The sequence below is a fragment of the Haliaeetus albicilla genome, chromosome 3 (assembly GCF_947461875.1).
Source record: "Haliaeetus albicilla chromosome 3, bHalAlb1.1, whole genome shotgun sequence".
Lineage (NCBI taxonomy): Eukaryota > Metazoa > Chordata > Aves > Accipitriformes > Accipitridae > Haliaeetus > Haliaeetus albicilla.
Window position 1 is genome coordinate 45560541 of NC_091485.1, and position 21539 is coordinate 45582079.

Sequence of the window (21539 nt, forward strand, 5' to 3'; positions counted from 1 at the left end):
CTCAATGGCTCTGATGCTGCCGATGGTAGGCTAGTAACAACCCTTTAAGGACTGCTGCCATTACGAGAGAGGGAAGACTTAAACACATTATACACCTGGAGGATTAGCCTTGTCTACTCTGGCTGCAGTCTTAACTATAACCTAGATTTTCCTCCCACCTCCTAACTTTCGCTAGCTGAGAAAGCTGTCATCGTAACAATGAAAAGTACAACCTCTGACTCACACTTTTAAACAAATTAATTTCTCGTTAGAGGAGGCAATCCAGGATGTTGAAGCCAGCCCCAGAGACAGGACCTGGCAGACTGGATTTTAGCCAAGTACGTGGCTTTGGTGAGTAATACCGTATCATCAAGCACAATTTCCAATGCAAGCACGCCAGTTTGCCAGGAAGATGGGTCTTTGAAGGCTAACTAGCAGGGTATTAGAAGCCATTAATTGAACAAGCACAAGTATATTGGCTGTTCTAGATTTTCCTGCTGTACCTCCAGGTCTTTACCTCACCCAGAAGAGAAAAATAGCATAATAACCTCCAAAAAGAAGGCAGAGGAAGAAGGTGTTGCGCCATGTTTGCTCCGTAACACTCACTTACGTCACACTAGATACACTATTCTGATATACAACCTGAGGTGCAGTACCCTCTTCATACAAAGCAGTATTTACACAAAAATTAGTTCAGTAGCAAAACAAGCCTCTAGAAAGTGTCAGCACTGTCACTAAAGCTTTTCAAAAGATCACAGTATTTCACTCTCCTTTTCCATTGGAAGTTGTTCAAGACCCTGCAGTTGCAATAAAGGTGTTTGCCTTTTAATAGGCTCGAACACAAAGAAAGAACTTCAGGACAAATACCAAAATCTGTGTTAACACTCCTGCAGTTGGAATTAAAATTCTGATCCAACTGACAGTTGTGCTGTTTTCTGGCTGAACAGTTCTGTTTGTTAGTCCCCAAGAATAGGGTTTGGGGTTTTTTTGTTTGGTTTGGTTTGTTGTTTTTTTATGGGTTTTTTGGTTTGTTTTTTTTTAATTTATATATATTGAAGGCAGACATAGGACTTCAGAATGGTTGAAAGAACCTCCCTGAAGAGGTTCAGCCCCTCACCAGATTATCTTCTGCTCCGGCAAAGATAACTTGCCCTTTTCTCTACATACAGAGAAACTCAGAAGTCATTGCTAATTGTACAAGTGTACTATAGCAGCCTCAAAACACTTAAACGAGTGCACGGACTGATCAAGGTTGGCACCTGAACCTGGCAGAGTAGAGAGCTTGACCCCACAGAGTCAGGGGTTACACTCCCAGCACCTCGTGTGCTTTCAACACCACTGCTGCCACAAGTGAATACTTCCTACCGTCCCGTGGACGCTCAGCAGGAAAACACTGAATGAAATCAGTCCAAGGGTGCAGGTGCAGATGCTGAGCTGGGCCGAGCAGCCCTACCAGCTTACTCCAAGTAGCTTATGGACCCCGGCCTGCCTTACTTTGTCTGGTGGAAAGCAGCTGGTGTGTAGTTCCGTACTACACCGTATAAAAGACTCCAACTGATATATGGATCGGTAGAACATACATAATATATCTTTGTGGGAGAAGCTTTTACAGCAAGAGATCCTGCTTTGTCTGCATCCAGGTCAGCCCTCATCAAGGCACCAACTGCTCTCCTGGGCAGCAGTCCCAAGGTTGGGTTTTTTTTTTTGTTTTAAGTAAACCACAAAGTTTTAGGAAGAGCGTGGCAACCGCGGCAGCTAGGACAACACTCCTCCCCAGGCAAAACGCGCACCGGTGAAGCACCACCGCCTTCCGAAGCCCACAGCCCCACGCAGGCGACAGCCCGGAGGTGCCACCCCCACGACCGCTCAGGAGCCGAGGGGCAGCTGCCAAAACGGAGCTGCCAGCTGCCGAGCAGCCCCGGGATGGAGACAACCAAGAGCGAATCAACCCTCCGAACAGCGCTGGTTAATCGAAAGTTGCACGCTCGTAAAATGAAAACGCTCCAGGGTGAGAACGAAGTTCATGCTCCCCCCCACCCGCCGTGGGAAGGTCGGGATTTACTGCCCGCGCCCGCCGAATGGCGGCACCCACGGAGGCGGGGGGGGGGGGGGGACACGGGACGGGACACGGACGGACTCGGACGGGGCCGCCCCGGGCTCTGCCGCCCGCCCCGAGGCCAGCATCCGCCCCCCCGGTTCCGCATTTCCCGAGCCGACGGCGCGACGGGAGGCGCAGCCTCGCCACAGGCCGGCGGGACCCGCTCCCGCACCGGCCCCGGGCTCCAGCGGAGCTACCTCAGCCGGCGGCGCTCCGCTCTCGCCGTGGACCCCCTCACGCCCGCCACGGGAGCTGTTACCTCGTGAGGGGATCTCCCCCCCCCCGTCCCCGCGGAAAGGGTGCGCCCGGCCGGGCCCGCCGCGGGCTCGGCAGAGCAGGGCAGGGCAGGGCAGGGCAGGGCAGGGCCGGGCCGGGCCGGGCGTGCCGGCGGCGGAAGGGCTGCGAGAGGAACCGCCGTCCCCCCGCCGCACGGCAGCGCCTGGCACCGCCACCCGCGGCTGCCTGAGAGGAGGCGAGGCGAGGCGCAGCGACAGCCGCCCCCCCGGCTCTACCTTGGTCCCTCGGGGGTTCCATGGCGGCCCCGGCGCCGGTCCCGGCTCTCCTGGCCTCGGCTCGGCTCGGCAACCGCCACCTCCCCCCGCCGGCTGCTGGTTGGCAGCGGAGGCACCGCCCGCGCTGGCGGGGCGGGGCGGGGCCGCCGCACGTCAGTCAGCTGGCCCGCCCCGCCCCTCCCAGGTGAGGGCGGTCGCCCGGGGCCGGGGTCGGGGTCCGGGCCCGTCGGCCCAGTTTTCGCGTTGCAGAGCTGAAGAGCTCAGAACCAGCCGAACGAACCCACGGCGCATCGGGTCTTCGCGCTGAGTGAGGGCAGCGCTTTTACCTCCGGTAGCGGGAGCCCTAAAGCTGGCCTCGGGGGCCCTGTCCCACCGCAGCCCCCGCTCCTGCGGCCGCGGCGCCTTCCCCGGGCTCGAGCCCCTGCCCGTCGAGCGGGCGGCCGTCGCCGTCCCTTCACGCAGCCCTGCGCGGCCCGGAGGAGGCGAGACGAGAAGGACCCGCCGCCCGTAACGAATTAACTCAGACGAGCAGGCGGAGGCTGCGTGAAGGCCGGCGGCTGAAGGGACCCAGCTGTGGGGCTGGGGCGCTTCCTGGCGGGCCGCGGCCGGCCGTTCTCCCCGCTCGGTCCGCCGTGCGCGCCCTCGCAGGCTGCACCGCGCTGCGGCGATGAACTGGGAGTCTGCTGGCGGTGGAGACTCCCCTGCGAGACTCGCTAGCGCTTACGCCCGGCAAGCCGGTGCCTCGTGGCTGCGTTAAGGAGACTTCAACGGTTGGGAAGAAAACCGCCACCGAGTCTCCCGGCTGCAAGCTGAGCTCTTTCTATTACAACAACGTTAAGCGCAGAGAAGTTTTCGTTACACCGTTTGCCCAGCAAGCTGCTTTACAAGACTGCCAAGGATATCAAGCTACCAAATGGCTCTTTTACTCCACCCTTGTCAAATCCCCGGCCTTGACATCTATGAATTTGTTTGCTCGAAAAGATCGATGTTTGCGCAGAGCGAGCGGCAAGGCCTCCGCGGCGTGGGGCTGCGTGAATAGCCAAATTGTCACCAGCGTTCAGCGTGCACGGTCACATGCTAAAGCAGAGCACAATAGGGAGTCAGGAGGTGCCAACTCAGGGTGTCCTTGCTTTGGGTAACAAACAGCAGCAGCAAATCCAGGTTTTTTTCAATCTACAAGGCAGCTGAGGAACGTGAACTTTTGCTAGGGTAAAGGAGCGCTTGCTTATATTCTGGGATCTGCATAGCTGCAGCAGGAGGTTGTTACAATGGTGCCATAAAAATAGCAAGTAGATCAGAATATATCCCTGAATGTTTATACCTTGTTTCATCTCATAGCACAGCAATTAATTTGTTCAAATATATGATTCTCACCACAAGCTCATCCCACATATCTCAGTTGCATTTTATAACTGTTTCAAAATATAAACTCAAATAGATATTTGAGAAGGTACATCTGCTTTTAAAAAAAAAAAATACAGATTTTTTCCCACAGTGCTACACTTGAAGTCCCAAGCTTTCCCACTGAGCAGCTGATATGTGATACATGATCTGTAGTCACAGTGAAAGAATATCAACGGCATTAAAATTTGTCCCTCTTTGCAGCTACTTCACACTAGCAGCGGCCCTGGCAGTGCTGAAATGCCTGTCAGGAACGAACCTGCAGAGCGGTGAAGCATCTCACTGCTTCTTTTAGGAGCAGAGATACTTCACCAGCCCATCCCCAAAAGCAAGAGCTAGCCATCAGGGAAGGAGTATTACCTGGAGAGCTGATTTGGTACCCTCTGCCAGTGACACTTCCACCAGCCCACCTGAGTCTGAGTGGAGTGGACCACTGCTGACTCGCTCACCACCCACCCGGCTGAGGAATGACCTGTTCAATGCAAGTGTAGCCTTAATGTATGCGATCTTGCACCCATTTTGCTGAACTCGGTGCCTAAGTTTAGAAATCCCCCCTTCCCAGTCCCCTTAGGCATTCTGCAGTTCGATTTCCCTAGCAGCTGTGGCCCACTCAAAGTGGCAATGGGGCTACCTGTGGGATCGGATCCCAACCAGGTCCCCAGCTGTCCTGTCCAGAAAGATTTTAGATGCAAGAGAGACACTCAAAACCTACCCTCTCCAAATACAACGACATATTCCAGTCTTACACATAGCCCTGACTAGCGAGGAGATGGAATCGTTGTAATGAGCATCTGCTACTCAAACCGATGCCTATTAAAAGTAGTATGAATATTGCCTACGGGCTCCAATTATGATCGTAAACTATAAACACATGAACTGAGAAGACTAAATCTGTCCTAAAGGTTTTGTTGTCTTTATGAAAAAGGACAAAAGCAAAGGACAATGGGACTAGGGGTGTACTGAGCTACTGAGCATTGTGCCTGTGACTTCTTGTTTCCTCCAGTCAGTTATAAAAATAAAAACAAACATGTACATGTATAGAAGGCAAGCCTATTTGAACTTGGGACTACCCACCTAAATGCAGGACTTCAAAATACTTTGTCCTGAGTGGGACTGAGCCTGTCCTGTGCAAGGGACATTCATTGTATGGGAATACGACTAGAGCAGCAAAAGCAGAAGCAGCTCACGTTATAGCTGTATGCCACGTTTCATTTCACACTCACAACACTTGAGCCTTCCCAGTGCTCTGCTGTACAGACAGGCCAGATCTCCCACCGTGGAGTCAGGGCCCAGTTTTAAAATATATTCCCCCTAGATCAGATGTTTATTGCAAATAACAGGCAAGGCAGTCAGAAGTGAATAAAGGCCAAGGTTTCAGAGAATTAATACTGCCAAGGTCATTGAAGAATCGAGATTTAAGACAACTAATTATTTTTCAAAGAACCTTGCTGCCCTTTAGCTTTCCTGCCATAGTTACAAATGCAATTACCTCCAAATGGATAGCTTCCTATGTGCACAGAGCTGAATCGGATGATGAGAGGTTATACTAGTTCAGGGTAGCTGTTATGCTGATCTAATGGCAAACACAAACAAGACTGTACAACTGTAAGTATGCTGAGTGGGCTGTGTCTACCAAGAGCGCGAAGTCCCAAAGCATTTTAGACCTGAATCATGTAGGCCACATAACCTCAGCACTAGAAAGTGCTGAAGAAATCTGTTCCGATTCCTTTGCCTTGCCAGGGTTGTAGTACTTCACTTGGCACAAAATGTCCTCCATTCATTCACAGCCTTAAGTCACCTTCTGGGAGAAATGCTTCCTAAGGAACACATCCAACATTTTATTGCAAAATCCAGCAAAAGAGCACCGTCAGCTTGGCTCCTTTATAAGTCAGCATCTAGAAGGATTTTGTTAACTTAAACCTGAGTTCAACTCCCTCTTCTAGGCAGGGAATTAAGCTCTTATCTCCCATAAACCTGTTCCAAGCTCAGTGGGAAGCACCCTGCCGTGGGGTAGGAAGACGTTCAGTTCCTCCAATGGAAACTGTTCCACTGTGCATGAAAAATAGTTCACGGGATCAAAAGAGTCTGACATTACATTTTAGTGAGAGAAAAGTCTAGTCACTCAGCTGCGTTCCTCTAAGGACATTATTAAATTCTCAGTGTGGCAGAGTTAAACACAGAGGGGTTTGGTTTTTTTTCCTCCCCACACGACAGCCCTGACGGCAGGGTGGTATTCACACCTCTGTCTGGCTTACCTGGTAGCCCCTTCTTCATAACCTGCAGACTTGGGCACTCTCCTGCAAAGTGCAAATTCAAAACCCCTTCAGCAAGGGAGATGAGTACATACTGAACCATCAGCATCATGGGTAAGTAAAAACTGTAGCTACTCAATGAAGCTATATTTGCCATATCCTAGGTGAATATCAGTGGGATATTAGGGGAAAACAGAGAAGCAAGCACACTCACTCCCTCTGTGTTATTACCTGATGCACCAGGCATACCCTGAAAGCAGTTACTGGATCAAAGTCCTAGCAGCCAAAGAGAAGCATACATTGGGTCAGAAATCCTATGCAGTATGTCCCACCTGAGGCAGCATTAGAAATCCCTAAAAGCAGAATTGCCTGTGCCCAATTAACTGTACTGTCAAAAAGAGACATGGAACATGCAAGTGCCTCTTTAAAGCTGGGTATCAGCTGACTGGCAAGTCAAAGAGTCTATAATTTTGGCTCACGTATTTCCTGCTAAAAGCCTTTTGTGGAAAATAAATCCTTTACACCTCAGCATCTACAGGTAAAGATAATCCCTATGTATGCACTGGAATAGATAAGGAGATGCCTAGTGGGATTCTAAAATCCCATAGGCTCCTGCCTCACCACAAGCTACATGAAAACATCTGTGGGTGCCTTTCTACCTCTTTAAATGCCAGAGTGTCTCCAAGGTCACTTTTGCAAGTGGGAGTTAAACTCTGAATTGGTTAAATGCTTTAGAAGAGAATTACCGCACAGTTCTAATCATTTGGCTGTTGATAAATTTAGGGCAGAGCTGTCGGAGATGCCTCCAAAAGAACCTGGAGGTATTCAGCCGCGTAGTCCACCATGGAGAAGCTTCCATGAGCATTGCACAGTGGTCATCTAGCTGTAAGACAGTTATTTGTCCCGGACCAAATCCCAAAATTCTTACAGGAACTAAAACTTCCATCAAAGGACCAGCCCTCACTACACCCACCTACATGAAGCTTGTTTCCTGTAACTAATTCGACTGGGTGCATGCAAAAGGCTGTTAGCTGGGAGTTCATGCCTCCCACCTGTAGCAGCATTTGACACCCACTCTATACAGCTGCTAGCAAGTGTGGGATAAATAGACATGGGGGGGGGGGGTGTAAAAATAAAAAAATTAAAAAAAAAAAAAATTCAAACCCCATGTTAAATCTGCTGCAGAGGCACTAGAGGGAGAGCTAGAGCACCCCATGGGTTTGGATTTTGTCTGTTTGCTGGTTATTTCGTCACTTCTGAATGAAGGAAGAGTACCTACGTGGTTACTGTAATTAAGACCCCAAAACTCGTAACAAGGCTTATTTTGCATGAGATAGAAGAAATTCGGCACAGATGTGCACACAGATGCACAAATGCTGTAAGCTTCATCACATGAAAGGCAATGATATAATGCAGCTATCGATTTGATGTTAATGTCACTACTTTTCCCCTCTGCAAAGTTACTAAAACTCACGTATATCCAGGAATACTTTGTATTTCTCCTTTTCTCCCCACGTTTTCCACCCCTGCTCCTTACTTTCTTTTGTGAGCAGAAGAAATGTTTCTAACTTCTCATTACTTACTTACTTTTGTACCACAGCTTCGTTTGATAGCATTTGCTCAGTTATAGCTCCAGGAATGATGTGATAAAGTGTTCTCAAGCCTCCGAGCTGTTTCTAGTTATGACATAAATATATCAACTGGGGAGCACAGTCCTTTCTTTGTCACATGCATTACCGTCTGCAGCAAGAACCTTTATTGCTGTAGTAAATATACTGTAGATAGAGCTTTAGCTAAACTACGTCCATGTCAACTAACTGCTGCTAATTAGTCAGTCACAAATACTCTATTCCAGAAAATGGACTAAATGGAACATTTTCACATTCTAAAAATTGATACTAGGAATAAAATGAGGTCATGTCTTCAGTAACTCATTACTAAATTATTTTTAAGGCTGCAGTGCTGTACATGGTAATTAAGAACCAGAGGATCTAGGATTGCTTTTCAAATTGTTAGTTAACTTTCAGTATACTCTTGTGAGATGACTAGGTATTACTAGGTCCACTTCATTACTGGTAAACCAAAACACAAAGATTATTTATAATTTGCTAGAAGCAGACGAAAAAAAGCCAGAACTGGAGCCAGAAGAAATATATAGGAGTAAAATTAGAAGGTTACAAGGGAGGAAAAAAGCAATGACCCAATTAACTAAAACTGCTGCAAATTGTTTATCGATTTTACAAGCAGAAAAAGACTATTGCGAAAGCCTGCTTGCTTGCATGACACAAGCCATAGAACTCCAGCCTTTAAATTCCCTCAGTAGACATTTTTTCCTTCCCTATTTTGCAAACAAAAAGTCAAGCCTCATAGTTCCTTGATAATGTAGTATCTAGGATCTTGAAGAGAGATAATCGTTGTTTCAAGCTTCTAAGCATATTGCTGTTTTCATTGATAAGGCATTTCACTGAGCTAGCCAATGTAAAGTGAAAATAAGAGCAACAAATTAGACCATAAACACTGAGATTAAAGATTCATTCATCTCATTAATCTTTTACTAGTAACACTGTCTACTCCCTGCTGCCATTAGCCAGCCGGTAGGCAGTTCCATCACTTAGAGTTCCATCTCTCTTAGAAATATGTTTCCAACGCACAAGATGCACAAATCAGATATAACTCATGTAAGTTAGCTTTTCCTTCAGAGGGTTGTGAAGCCAGCTACGCTACATTCCTTAACATAGTTTCTACCTGATCTCACAAAGCTCACTCTGAAACTCCTTGCAAAAGTCCTGCCTTGAAATTTCCCCAAAGACAGACCATGCTTCCAATTTCAGCCACAGCAAAACTGATGAAGCAGGCCTTCTCTGTTCTTTTCCTAACATGTATCTATTTGTTTAAAAGCAGCGCAGAGTTTATGGGATTTCTCAGGGAACCTAAACTTCCACCAGAACTTCTGAAAAATGGGGCAGCCACTTCCCTGCTCAGCAGCAGCGAGGAGGCACAGCTGCAGTTCTGCAAAGTCAGCCACCTGCCCTCCCGCCTGAGCGGGTTTCAGTTTTACTTTTTCTCCCATTAAAGAGAAAATCCCAGTACTTGTTTCATTTGCAAAAGCCTGTATATTCTGTGTCTGAATTATACAGTGGTGCCTGTGCTAAATACAAGCATGAGGGTGTTCTTTATTTGCCCATGTAATCGCTGAGAGGGTGTGTGTGTAAGCTGCGATAAAGCAACACTGCTGGCCCATTACAAGCAGTGTACGTGCAGTTTTCTGACAGGTAACCTAAAGGAGAACTTACGCCTCTTAGAGTAGTGTCCCACCCTCCTACAGCACTAGCTGGGCCACGTATAGATGTTTACACCCTCGTTCCAAATTTGTGTCTCTCAGCTCATTCTTTCAGCTCGAGATGGGCTCGGTTGCTGCGGTCGGAGCTCCAGTCTCAGTCCTCACCGCAGCAGCAGCTCTCCAGATCGACACACAAATGCAAACTGGGTGAATAGCTGTGAAACCTCTGTGCCTGAAAAATCCCCCTACTCTCCCAAAAATGTATTTTTGCATTAGACATTTTTCATTTCCATTACTTCACTAAATAACCAGTCTGAGTTTCTGGTACGAATCCGATTAATAGCCAGACTTGGTTTCAGTACAGACTCTGCTTCCTTCATGGAGCATTCCTAGCGTGCTGTTAGTAAGACGGCTTTCCTTTGCCATTTTGGAGGAAAGTCATTGCAGGCATGTTGAAGTACCACACTGCAGGGTGACTGCCTCTTGGTGCTAACTGGAAGTGGCTGGAAGATAAATAATGTAAAGCTCTTTCCAGAACTCCTGGTGTGCAGTACAGCAGGGGATGGAGCTACAATATGTATTTGTTTAACCTCCATGTCTCCCTCTGTAATGTAGCCATTTATGGACCCATCCAGCCCCTCATGTGCACACTCATTTGCCCTCTTTTGCATATGCATCAAGTCCCAGCTGCTCCATTTCTCCCTCACACAGCCATGAGCACACTTGGTCACTCCACCTCACAGTTATTCTTATTTCCCTCATCCTCAGAGTCAAAGATGGCAGCTGGCAGATCTTGGTCACGTTTCCACGGGCAGGACCCCACAATGCAAGCCAGAACTTTGGTCACAGCTTTGTCCTTTTAAACCTCTACCAGGTGGGTGTGTTGGGCTCCTGGCTCAAAGCTGTGACATGTTACACTTAATGCCACCCGCTTTGCACTGCACTAAGGGACTACTACCAAGGCCAAAATTTTAATCTGTTCTGTAAAGCCCTGGGAGCATGCAAAACACAATAAATAATAATATCCTCAGCACCAGTAAGGAGGTCTCGGAAAACAGCCGGCTGCCTGTTCTTCCTTCCTCTGCTGAAAGGATTTGTATGTACCCCCTTCCACACAACCAGGAGACAAGCATGACAGTCCCCCTACACACACCCAGATCTTGAGGTGCCATAGTTTGAGGGTATAAAAGAGTGTGTGAGCTCAAAAGCCATAAGGCAGCATGTCCTGCAATTCACTTCCTAACACGTCTGTGATAATTAATCATTTAATCAAGGTCTTCATAGTAGCTTTATGAGCAATATTTTGCTTTGCTGTGAAGGAAAGAGGCATGTGAATGGTTTTGTTGCTCAGCCTGGAGCCAGTACCTGCTAACCTGGGTGAAGAACTAATATTTGCAGCTGTTCTCTCTGAACACTGAACTCTGTATTTTTATTTCTCTTGTGATGATAGTACACAATGGTGTCTCCAGTGTGCTTTCCACTTAATGTATTACCTACTGCTGTCAACTTAAAACAGCCTAGGACAAAGTCCATGTTTCTTTTGCATCTCTTCAATGCCTTATCCTTAGGGTTTATGAAGTAAATCAGTATGTGGCTCTGTGTCTCCAGTCAATTTCAGCATTAAGAGAAAATATCACAGTTAACATGCCTAATTCTCTTCTTGTGTGTAGCAAGATAGATACAGTCGGAGTCAACTCACTGGTGTGAGGTTTTCACTGTTGCCAAAACAGAAAATGAGAGGGGAATCGGGCTACCCATATAGCATGCATCCTGAAGAAATTAAAGACATGCCGCATGTTCTTTTTCCTTATTGAACAGAGCAGTAATAAAGAGGTTTATTTAATTGTGAAAAAGCAATTAACTTTTGAAGATGTTTCCTGCTCCTATGAGGAAGCTTGATTTTTGTGCAGCATATTTCTTTCAAACTAGAGTCTCCAAGTGCCTTCCAGTATTAAATACGTCAGCTGAAGAACTAAATAATAAATAAGGCCAGGGGAAGACAGACCTTTTAGCAAAGCTTCCTCTGTCTCTAAGTGGTCATTTCTTTCATTTTTAAAGAGGATGTACACTCACTAAAAAAAAAAATAATTGAAAAAAGAACATCTCAAACTGGCTAATGATAAATACTCCACCTATTTATACACTCCATCTATCTGCACACAAATGCATACAATAAGAGGAGGTGTGGATGTTTAGGAAGTCAGTTTACACATGGATGATTTCCTTGGCTTTTACTTGCCTAATTGCTTGGCTCTTCCAGTGACCCGTTTCTGTAGCAACTGCCACCTCACTGCAATTACGCTGTCTCACAGTCATTGGACAACATTTAGAAGGTACACATACTCATTTATCAAAGCCAGTGGAAACACTGGTACCTTCCATGTGATGTTTATGGGCTTCCCCCCAGAGCACCTCCAGGTGCTGTGCAATGAATGTTTACAGTGGTTGTAGTTCAGCAGCCTGGTCTGCTGACAGTGAATTCCCGTCTTGCTGCTCATCATGCATTGCCTGTAGCCTCCCAGCCTGCGAACCATATGGATCCCTCACCCAGGGCAGAGCAGGAGGAAAGGAGAGAACAGCAGACCAGAGGGCAGAAACAACCCGTGCAACCAGCAACCCGAGGAAGGCACCCTGAGGTGGCTCTGGTGGGAGAGAAAAGACGACAAATCTCCAACAGTCTTCCTTTCTCATAAGGTTTCTTACATGGCTTGTCTTTATTTACATTGTCTTTTCTTCTTCACGGACAACAGGACTATAAATACTAGAAGGAAAAGGCAAGAATGCGCCCTTTCACAGCCTTAATGTACTTGCACGTGCTGCACGAGTGAGCAGTGCAAAGTGGCCAGGCTCATGCGCTCTCCCTAAATAGCCACCTTCTTATTGCCACTGTTGAAGACAGGATAAAGTCTCCCCAAATCATTAAAATGGCTTAAAAAAAGGTGTTTGATATAATTCTGCTTCTTTTCACTTTCTTTTCCAATCCAGAAGCTTGAGGGAGCACACTGATCATGTCCTCAGACTCATCTTTCTGCCCCCTGGGAATTTTTTATGACACAGTGCTGTCCTTGTCTAGATTGTGTGTACATTAGAGTCAAAACAGCTTAATTACCTCTACTCCATAAAGAAAAGAAGAAGAAAAATCAAGGCGATTGCCATACATAATCAAGAACTGGGACACAATGGGACTTAGAGAAAAATCACCCAATGCTATGACTCACACATCAAGCTGCAAGACCTGCTCACCACAGGTCTGATGCCTTGTTCTTGGAACTCATTTTCCAGTTACCATTTTTAGATTACTCCCACAAGCTTATTGCTATTATCTCTACTGACAAAACAATGCCAGATTCAAACGGAAATGTATTTTGCAGGCCCAGTCAATCATCATACACTATTGCTGTGCCTTTTGTTGTCTGTCACCCTGTTGTATCACAGCAGCCTGAAGGACCTGCTGTGCCCCATCACTGCAGTGGCTCCAGGTCAGCTCTATAGCACCTAGCTTTGGGATTTTCAGTAATGTAGCTGTAGAGCAAGGAATTGAATTGCAGGTTGTAAAATCTACCCAAGGAGCAGCATAAACACAGACAGCAGCATGAGTCCCAGGCTTGCACAGCTACACATCATCAGTCCCTGAACTAGTCAGGGTGTACCTCCAGGAGACATGTCTTTGGTGGTGAGTCCAGTATGCAAAGAGGTATCTTTTCATGATGTACAGACTGCAATGGGAGATGTCTGAGTAATCTCCACATAATACATCACAACTGAGTTCAGAGTTTAATTTTATAAAGCAGGTCAACCTGAGAGCATTTATTCACATGAGAAATGGAGTGAAAATAGTGGCTCTAAATATTTGCTTAGTATTTGATATACCCCTTTGCAAGGTAACACCGCTCTCACACAGCTTGGAAATTCAGATATACTGTGCCTTTGCCCAGGGTCGGTCACCCACAAACCAGGAGGGGTGGATTTGAGTTTCAGGGCCCCCATACCATTCTCTCTCCACTGGCATGGTATCCTTACAGCCACTGCAAAGGCAACAGTGGAAACAGAGACCGTTTGCATATATGACATTGCTTCACTAGAAGCTCATGAGGATATTTACATGTGACATTGTGTGACAGCTGAATAATACTTTTAATAAAAACGTAACTCAGTCTGTGTCTTCAGCCTGCTGACTCTGCTTTTCATAACACGCTTTATCAATGTCAGGAAGCTGTTAAAAGCTGTAAATGGCACTGAAGGAAAGTGCTAATGTCATTTCCACAAGTCTCTGATCTACATAATGGGAAAATATTAACACAGAGATATTAACACAAGATATCTCTTGTTCTAAAGATGCAGGGATTTTAACTCGACTGAAGTGTTTAGAAAATGTGGACAGATTTTTCAGCCAGCATGAATCAGTATAGTTTATATTGACTTCAGCTTAAACAAGCTGACTTGTACTGAGGATGCAGTATAAATATTGACAAATCTGCTATTACTCATTGGAAATAACGAGCTGGGCAGAAACAGCTTCATCACGTGGCCACACAAGGCTAATTCAGTCTCCCTTGGGTTTTGAATTGGAGGGAATAATAGTGAATTGGATTAAATCCTTCTCTGGAAAGCCAAAAGTGAGTTGGGGTGCCACAAGGGCCTCGGTGCTGCCCCATGGCAGCACAGCCAGTGGGGCAGAGCCCTCACGGACCAGGTGCCAGGATGCCGAGCAGCCAGTCTGGAGCAGGATCAGGCCTGGGGCAGTGACTGGGGTCAGACACAGCCGGGTGGTCACCAAGGATGTCCACAGCAGCAAGACATGTCCAGGGGCGAGCTGGGAAGCTGAGGCAGTGGAGCTGGGTCAGGGTCAGAACTGCGACAGCAGGAGCCAGGGCACGGCCATCACTGCGGCACAGCAGCGATGTAGCACAGGGTGGGGGCCAGGGGTAAAGCCTCCACTAAGAAGCAGCTCCCACGAGGCGGGAGGAGCAAGCCTTCGCTTCTGTGTTTCTTCACAACAGCCCTTATCAGTGGAGGAACCGACCTTGGACGCAGCCAGCTATGCTCCAGAAGGGGATGTGCCTAGCACCCTGGCAAGGAGGCTCAGTTTTTCCATCCCCATTTAGAAACATCATTTTCTCCACCTTCTCCTAATCCCCTTGGACAGACAGCAGTCAGAAGAGAACTGTATGTCATTAGAGTGAATTAAAATTTTCCCCAAATCTTCAGCAGGCTAATTACTGAGTGACTTCATGATAAAAGGACAATGCAAGTGTATTTTAATTTCAAGACTAAAACTGAGGGATTAGGAGAAGACAGGTTTAGATAAGCTACCAGGAAGAGCTTTTTAACATACTGCTCACTCTTCTTTGCAGTGAGCGTGAAAACCCAGGGGGTTATCCTTGTAGATTAAAGTAATCCATTTAGAGGAGCTAGTCCATCCTTGGCAAAAAAATCCCCACAAAATACATGTTATTGTTAATATTGGTCCCGCTACTAAACACATCTGCCACCTTATCTGGACTGTGTGGAGGGGCCATGCTCTTAGTGTGGCTTTAATGCCGAGTGAGCCTATCTCAGATAGGCTTGAAGTGGATAGGCAGCCTGGCAGCTTCCCTTGCCCCTTCAAAGTTCACTGCACAGAGACCCCGAGGAATGGCTCTGCACAACAGTTCTGGGGCCAGATCCAGCAGCACTGGAAGGAAATGCCTACGGAGCAAGGTCTCCTTCCCCATTCTTCTATACAAATGGTAGTGCCTATGAAAAGAGGCAGAAAAACTCCGATTAATCATAGAAACACAGAATGCTTTGGGTTGGAAGGGACTTTCAAAAATCATCTAGTTCCAACCCCCCTGCCATGGGCAGGGACACCTTCCACTAGACCAGGTTGCTCAAAGCCCCATCCAACCTGGCCTTGAACACTTCCAGGGATGGGCCAGCCACAACCTCTCTGGGCAACCTATTCCAGTGCATCACCACCCTCAGTGAAAAACTTCTTCCTAATACTTAATCTAAATCTAACCTCTTTCAGTTTAAAACCGTTACCCCTCATCCTATCACTACATGCCCTGATAAAGAATCCCTCCCCATCTTCCCTGTAGGCCTCCTTTAAGTACTGGAAGGCTGCTATAAGGTGTCCCCTGAGCCTTCTCTTCTCCAGGCTGAACAACCCCAACTCTCTCAGCCTGTCTTCATGGAAGAGGTGCTCCAGCCCTCTGATCATCTTTGTGGCCCTCCTCTGGACTCACTTCAAGCCTCAGAGCTAAACACAGTACTCCAGGAAGGGTCTCACAATTGTGGAGCAGAGGGAGAGCATCATCTCCCTCAACCTGCTGGTCACACTTCTTTTGATGCAGCCCAGGATACGGTTGGCTTTCTGGGCTGCAAGCGCACAGTGCTGGGTCATGTTGAGCTTCTCATCAACCAACACCCCAAAGTCCTTCTCTGCAGGGCTGCTCTCAATCCACTCATCGCCCAGCCTGTATTTGTGCTTGGGATTGCCCCGACCCAGGTGCAGGACCTTGAACTTGGCCCTGTTGAACTTCATGAGGTTCACATGGGCCCACTTCTCGAGCCTATCAGGGTTCCCTCTGGATGGCATCCCTTCCCTCCAGCGTGTCGACCTAACCACACAGCTTGGTGTTGTCAGCAAAATTGTTGAGGATGCACTCAATCCCACTGTCCCTGTCACTGACAAAGATGTTAAACAGCACTGACCCCTGAGGAACACCACTCATCACTGCTCTCCACTTGGACATCAAGCCATTGACTGCAAGTCTTTGAGTGTGACCATCCAGCCAATTCCTTACCCACTGAGTGGTCCATCTGTCAAATCCACATCTCTCCAATTTAGAGACAAGGATATTGTGCAGGACAGTGTCAAATGCTTTGCACAAGTCCAGGTAGATGATGTCTGTTGCTCTTCCCTTGTCCACCAACACTGTAACCCCATCCTAAAAGGCCACCAAATTTGTCAGGCACGATTTGCCCTTAGTGAAGACATGTTGACTGTCACCAATCACCTCCTTATTTTCTATGTGCCCTAGCATAGTTTCTAGGAGGACCCACTCCATGATCTTGCTGGGCACAGAGGTGAGACTGATGGGCCTGTAGTCTTCCTTTATTTCCTTTTTAAAAATGGGGGTTATGTTTCCCCTTTTCCAGTCAGTGGGCACTTCACCAGACTGCCATGACTTCTCAAATATGATGGATAGGGGCTTAGGCACTTCATCCACCAGTTCTCTCAGAACCCATGGATGCATCTCATCAGGTCCCATGGACTTGTGCACTTTCAAGTTCCTTAGGTGGTCTTGAACCTGGTCTTCTCCTGCAATGGGCAGTTCTTCATTCATTCTCCCAGTCCCTGCCTTTGCTTTCTGCGGTATAGCTGGAGCACTTGCAGATGAAGACTGAGGCAAAAAAGTTGTTGAGTACCTCAGCCTTCTCCATGTCCTGGGTAACCAGGTGTCCCATCTCCTTCTGGAAAGGGCCCACATTTTGCCTAGTCTTCCTTTTAACACTGATGTACCTACAGAAGCTTTTCTTGTTGCCCTTGATGTCCCTGGCCAGATTTAATTCTATCAATCAGGGCTTTGGCTTTCCTAACCTGATCTCTGGCTGCTCGGATGATTTCTTTATATTCCTCCCAGGCTACTTGTCCTTGCTTCCACCCTCTGGAGGCTTCCTTTTTGAGTTTGAGTTTGTCCAGGAGCTCCTTGTTCATCCATGCAGGCCTCCTGGCATTTTTGTCTTACTTCCTCTTTGTTGGGATGCATTGCTCCTGAGCTTGGAGGAGGTGATTCTTGAATATTAAACAGCTTTCTTGGGCCCTTCTTCCCTCCAGGGCTGTATTCCATGGTACTCTACCAAGCAGATCCCTGAAGAGGCCAAAGTCTGCTCTCCTGAAGGCCAGGGTAGCGAGCTTGCTGTGTGCCCTCCTCGCTGCCCTAAGGATCTTGAACTCCACCATTTCATGGTCACTGCAGCCAAGGCTGCCCTTCAGCTTCACATTCCCCACCAGACCCTCCCTGTTGGTGAGAACAAGGTCCAGCATAACACCTCTCCTCGTTGGCTCCTCCATCACTTGGAGAAGGAAGTTGTCATCAACACATTCCAGCAACCTCCTGGATTGCTTATGCCCTGCCATGTTGTCCCTCCAACAGATATTGGGGTGGTTGAAGTCCTTTGAAGTTGCTCCTGTCTATAGAGGGCCTCATCCGCTCGGTCTTCCTGGTTGGGTGGCCTGTAGCAGACCCCCACTATAATGTCACCTGTCCCTGCCCTCCCTTTAATCCTGACCCATAAGCTCTCAGTGGGCTCCTCATCCATCCCCAGGCAGAGCTCCATGCACTCCAGCTGGTCACTGACATAGAGGGTAACACCACCTCCTTGTCTCCACTGCCTGTCCTTCCTAAAGAGCCTGTATCCTTCCATTGCAACACTCCAGTCATAGGAACCATCCCACCACGTCTCCATGATGCCAGTAAGATCATTGGCCTGCAGGCATGCACACGTCTCTAACTCCTCTTGTTTATTCCCCATGCTACGTATGTTTGCATAGAGGCATTTAAGTTGGGCCCCCGATGAAGCCGATTTACTGGCTGGAATTCCTTTGTGCTGCTCTCCAGGTGCTCTCCTGGTCCTCTCCTGCTGACCAGTGATTCCTCTCCAAGCCCTAGGCATCTGTTGCTGGCACTGGCATCAAATTGGTAGGAGTGGGATGGATTGAGGTTCCCTTCCCCCAGCAACTTTAGTTTAAAGCCCTCTTCACCAGCTTGGCAAGCCTATGACCAAAGATGCTCTTCCCCTTCTCTGACAGATGGACCCCATCAGCCCCCAGTAGACCAGGTTTCTCAAAGTGAGTCCCATGTTCTAAGAAGCCAAACCCCTGGCTGTGGCACCAGTCCTGTAACAATTTGTTAATGCGGTTGCTTTCATTTTATTCATTTTACACTATGCACAGGCATAAACGTGTGTGGTGATACGAAACAGTAATGGAGAAGACAACAGGCACATTGAGAGACAGAGAGGGGACATATGGCCCAAATATAGTATTACATATACTAACTTTTTAGTGCTTATCTTATTACTTAAGTATCGGCATTTTGGAGGTGAGCAGTCAGATGTTGTAAATGAGATGGAGCCTAAGTTAGGTCTGAAGAAAGGAGAAATTAGAGAGTATGGAGAATCAGACAGGAAAATCCTGAGCCAGAGGTTAATTTTGATGTTTCACAGGACTCCTCACTGGCAGAGTAGCTACCACCTACTGCTTCCCAGCGACTGCCTTGGGAAGAGGGAGCAACCTGCCTTGTTGTGGAGGCCAGGGATTCCCTTCTGAACCAGCAGGAATCTGACATCACTGATCTGCCTCTAAGGTGGGAAGAGACATTTACGAGGACCTGAACCCACCAGAAAACATTTTTCAGCAGTGGTTGTGTGGATTGTCTGGCTCATATTTCACAAACGAGTTTCACCATGTCTAGTGCACACAGGCGACTCATGGGGGGTTACAAAAGTGACCCAGCCTTGGGTTGCCTTGAGGCCCTGTCTCTCTGCAGAGATGACTCACAGGGAGCTGTGTAGACAGCTTAGCCCTGGGTTGTCTGATAAACCCTAAAGTAAACAGGGCAGTGGCTGCACCATTCAAAGAACCGAAACCTGAACTGAGCCTTGAAATCCCTTAACAGATAGCATGCCCGGAGTCTCAATCCAACCACTATCCAGTTGCTGAGGAAGCAAGGTAAAAAAAAAAAAACAAAACCTGGAGGGTTTCAGCTTCAGTTTCAAATGACAGTCTTGTGTATTCAAACAATCACAGACCAATGAAGGAAAGATAAGGGGAAACTCCACTCAGATATACATAATCCATTTAGGCATATATCATAATCCACTCAGACATAGTCATACACACCATTCCACAAGTCAGGGGATAAAAACTCTAAGATTCAGGTTGGAAATGGAGGGAGTTACTTCTCTAACTATACAGTTGGCTTGCAAAGGAAACCCTTTCCCCGCCTTGATCGGGAAGCCGGTCAAGGTAACCTCCCTGGGATTGAGAGTCCTTACCTGGAGGGGTAAGTGAATATTGTTTATGCTTGAAGTTTGTAAATGTGTTTGTGGTTGTCTGTGAATCGCTTGTGGTTGTAATAATGTACTACTCTTGCCTTAAAAAATTGCAATAGTGCATTCCTCCATTGTATCTGTAAAACCTGCAATAGTGGCGTGTTAAGTCTGTGAGTGAAGTTCAAGTCGTTTGCTTGAACCTTGCAGTTAAGTCTGCAAGTGAAGTTCAAGTCGTTTGCTTGAACCTTGCAGTTAAATCTGCAAGTGAAGTTCAAGTTGTTTGCTTGAACCTTGCAGTTAAGTCCTTTTCCGTCACAGTGGTCCCCTGGAGAGCTTCAGGGTCTTCTGCAGGGGACAGCAGGCTGGGCCCGAGGGGTGTATGGAGCAGACTGCCCAAGGGAGTGTTTGAAGCAACCACCATCAGAGCACTTGGGCCTGAAATAATTGAATGTCCAGGGTTCTTCTTTTCTAGATGTAGCAGTGGACATGTGGTTTGTGATGGAATGGGAGATCAGGAAAACATTTTCCCCATCCTCATTCCACAGGTTGCTAAGATCTAACAACAGAGGCCCACAATCAGCTCTTTCTCAGCACCAGCTGGTACAACCTGAAGCCTGGACATTGCCATTTGATGTTCAGATCCTACAGGGACCCTACAACTGTGTAAGTCAAGATGGGTGTTTGGTCCATGCTGGCTTTTCATGTGAGGTAGGAGGGAACTGCAAAGTTTTAGCTGTAAAGTAACACTACTCAGGAATATTTCAGGAAGATACATGAAACGATCAATGCAAGAGTGTCCAACCATTCAGCTTGCAGACATTCACTGAGTTAGACCTGTATTTCTGTGTGCAAAGTTTAGAAACTTGACTATGTATATTTATTGATCTAGCAGTTTTCATTCCATGATGTCCTGGTTTCAGCTGGGATAGAGTTAATTGTCTTCCTAGTAGCTGGTACAGTGCTATGTTTTTGAGCTAGGTATGAGAAGAATGTTGATAACACACTGATGTTTTCAGTTGTTGCTAACTCGTGTTTAGACAAAGTCAAGGATTTTTCAGCTTCTGATGCCCAACCAGCAAGAAGGCTGGAGGGGTACAAGAAGTTGGGAGGGGAGACAGCCAGGGCAGCTGACCCAAACTGGCCAAAGGGGTATTCCATACCGTGTGACTTCATGCCCAATGTATAAACTGGGGGGAGCTGGCCTGGGGGGCGTGGGAGAGAATCACTGCTCAGGAACTAACTGGGCATCGGTTGGTGGGTGGTAAGCAATTGCATTGTGCATCACTTGTTTTGTATATTCCAATCTTTTTATTATTATTGTTATTTTATTATTGTTATTATTACCAGTATTAATTTCTTCTTTTCTGTTCTGTTAAACCGTTCTTATCTCAACCCACAAGTTTTACTTTTTCCCAATTTTCTCCCCCATCCCACTAGGTGGGAGGGGAAGTGAGTGAGTGGCTGCATGGTGCCTAGTTGCTGACTGGGGTATTGTCAGGGGCTTGTCACTGCTGCAATCTCACATAGACAATATGTGAAGAAAAATGAGAAAAAAAGTTTGTGCAGAGGGAATTTTGCACAATTAGGTACTCTTGAAAGAGACTGTGTTGGCCCTGCGTATTCCAGAATGGAAGATCAGATGGGTTTTATAAAAGGCAAATAATTCACAATAATTTGTGTCCCATGGTTCCACCTTCTCCCAGAACAGGTGCTTTTCCAGCCCATAGCAGGAAATAATGGTCCTGAAGAGAGAAGAAAGGGAGAGGGGAAAGCAAAGCTCTTGTAGATAAAGGTGTTGTAGATGCTGCTCTGGCCTGCAGTTGGACTCACCTCTCCAAACTGTTCAGAGCTAATCTGGCCAAGAGTTCACTTTTATTAACTCATTGGGAATGCCAAAGAAATCAAGAAATCAGCTCCTGATTAAATTTGGAGGGATCAGATAATGTGATGCTTTGAACTTGATCTATTCCACTCTG

General features: G+C 47.2%; 1 protein-coding gene across 1 annotated transcript in view; it reads right to left on the bottom strand.

Annotated features, from left to right (window-relative positions):
- The window catches only part of TPD52 (tumor protein D52), a 132018-nt gene extending 129269 nt beyond the window's left edge, over positions 1-2749 (bottom strand). The window contains exon 1 of the mRNA XM_069779562.1: positions 2590-2749. Within this exon, the coding sequence (XP_069635663.1) occupies positions 2590-2611 (22 nt within the window). The 5' untranslated portion in view covers positions 2612-2749. The remainder of the gene's footprint in view (positions 1-2589) is intronic.
- Positions 2750-21539: the final 18790 nt, after the last annotated feature.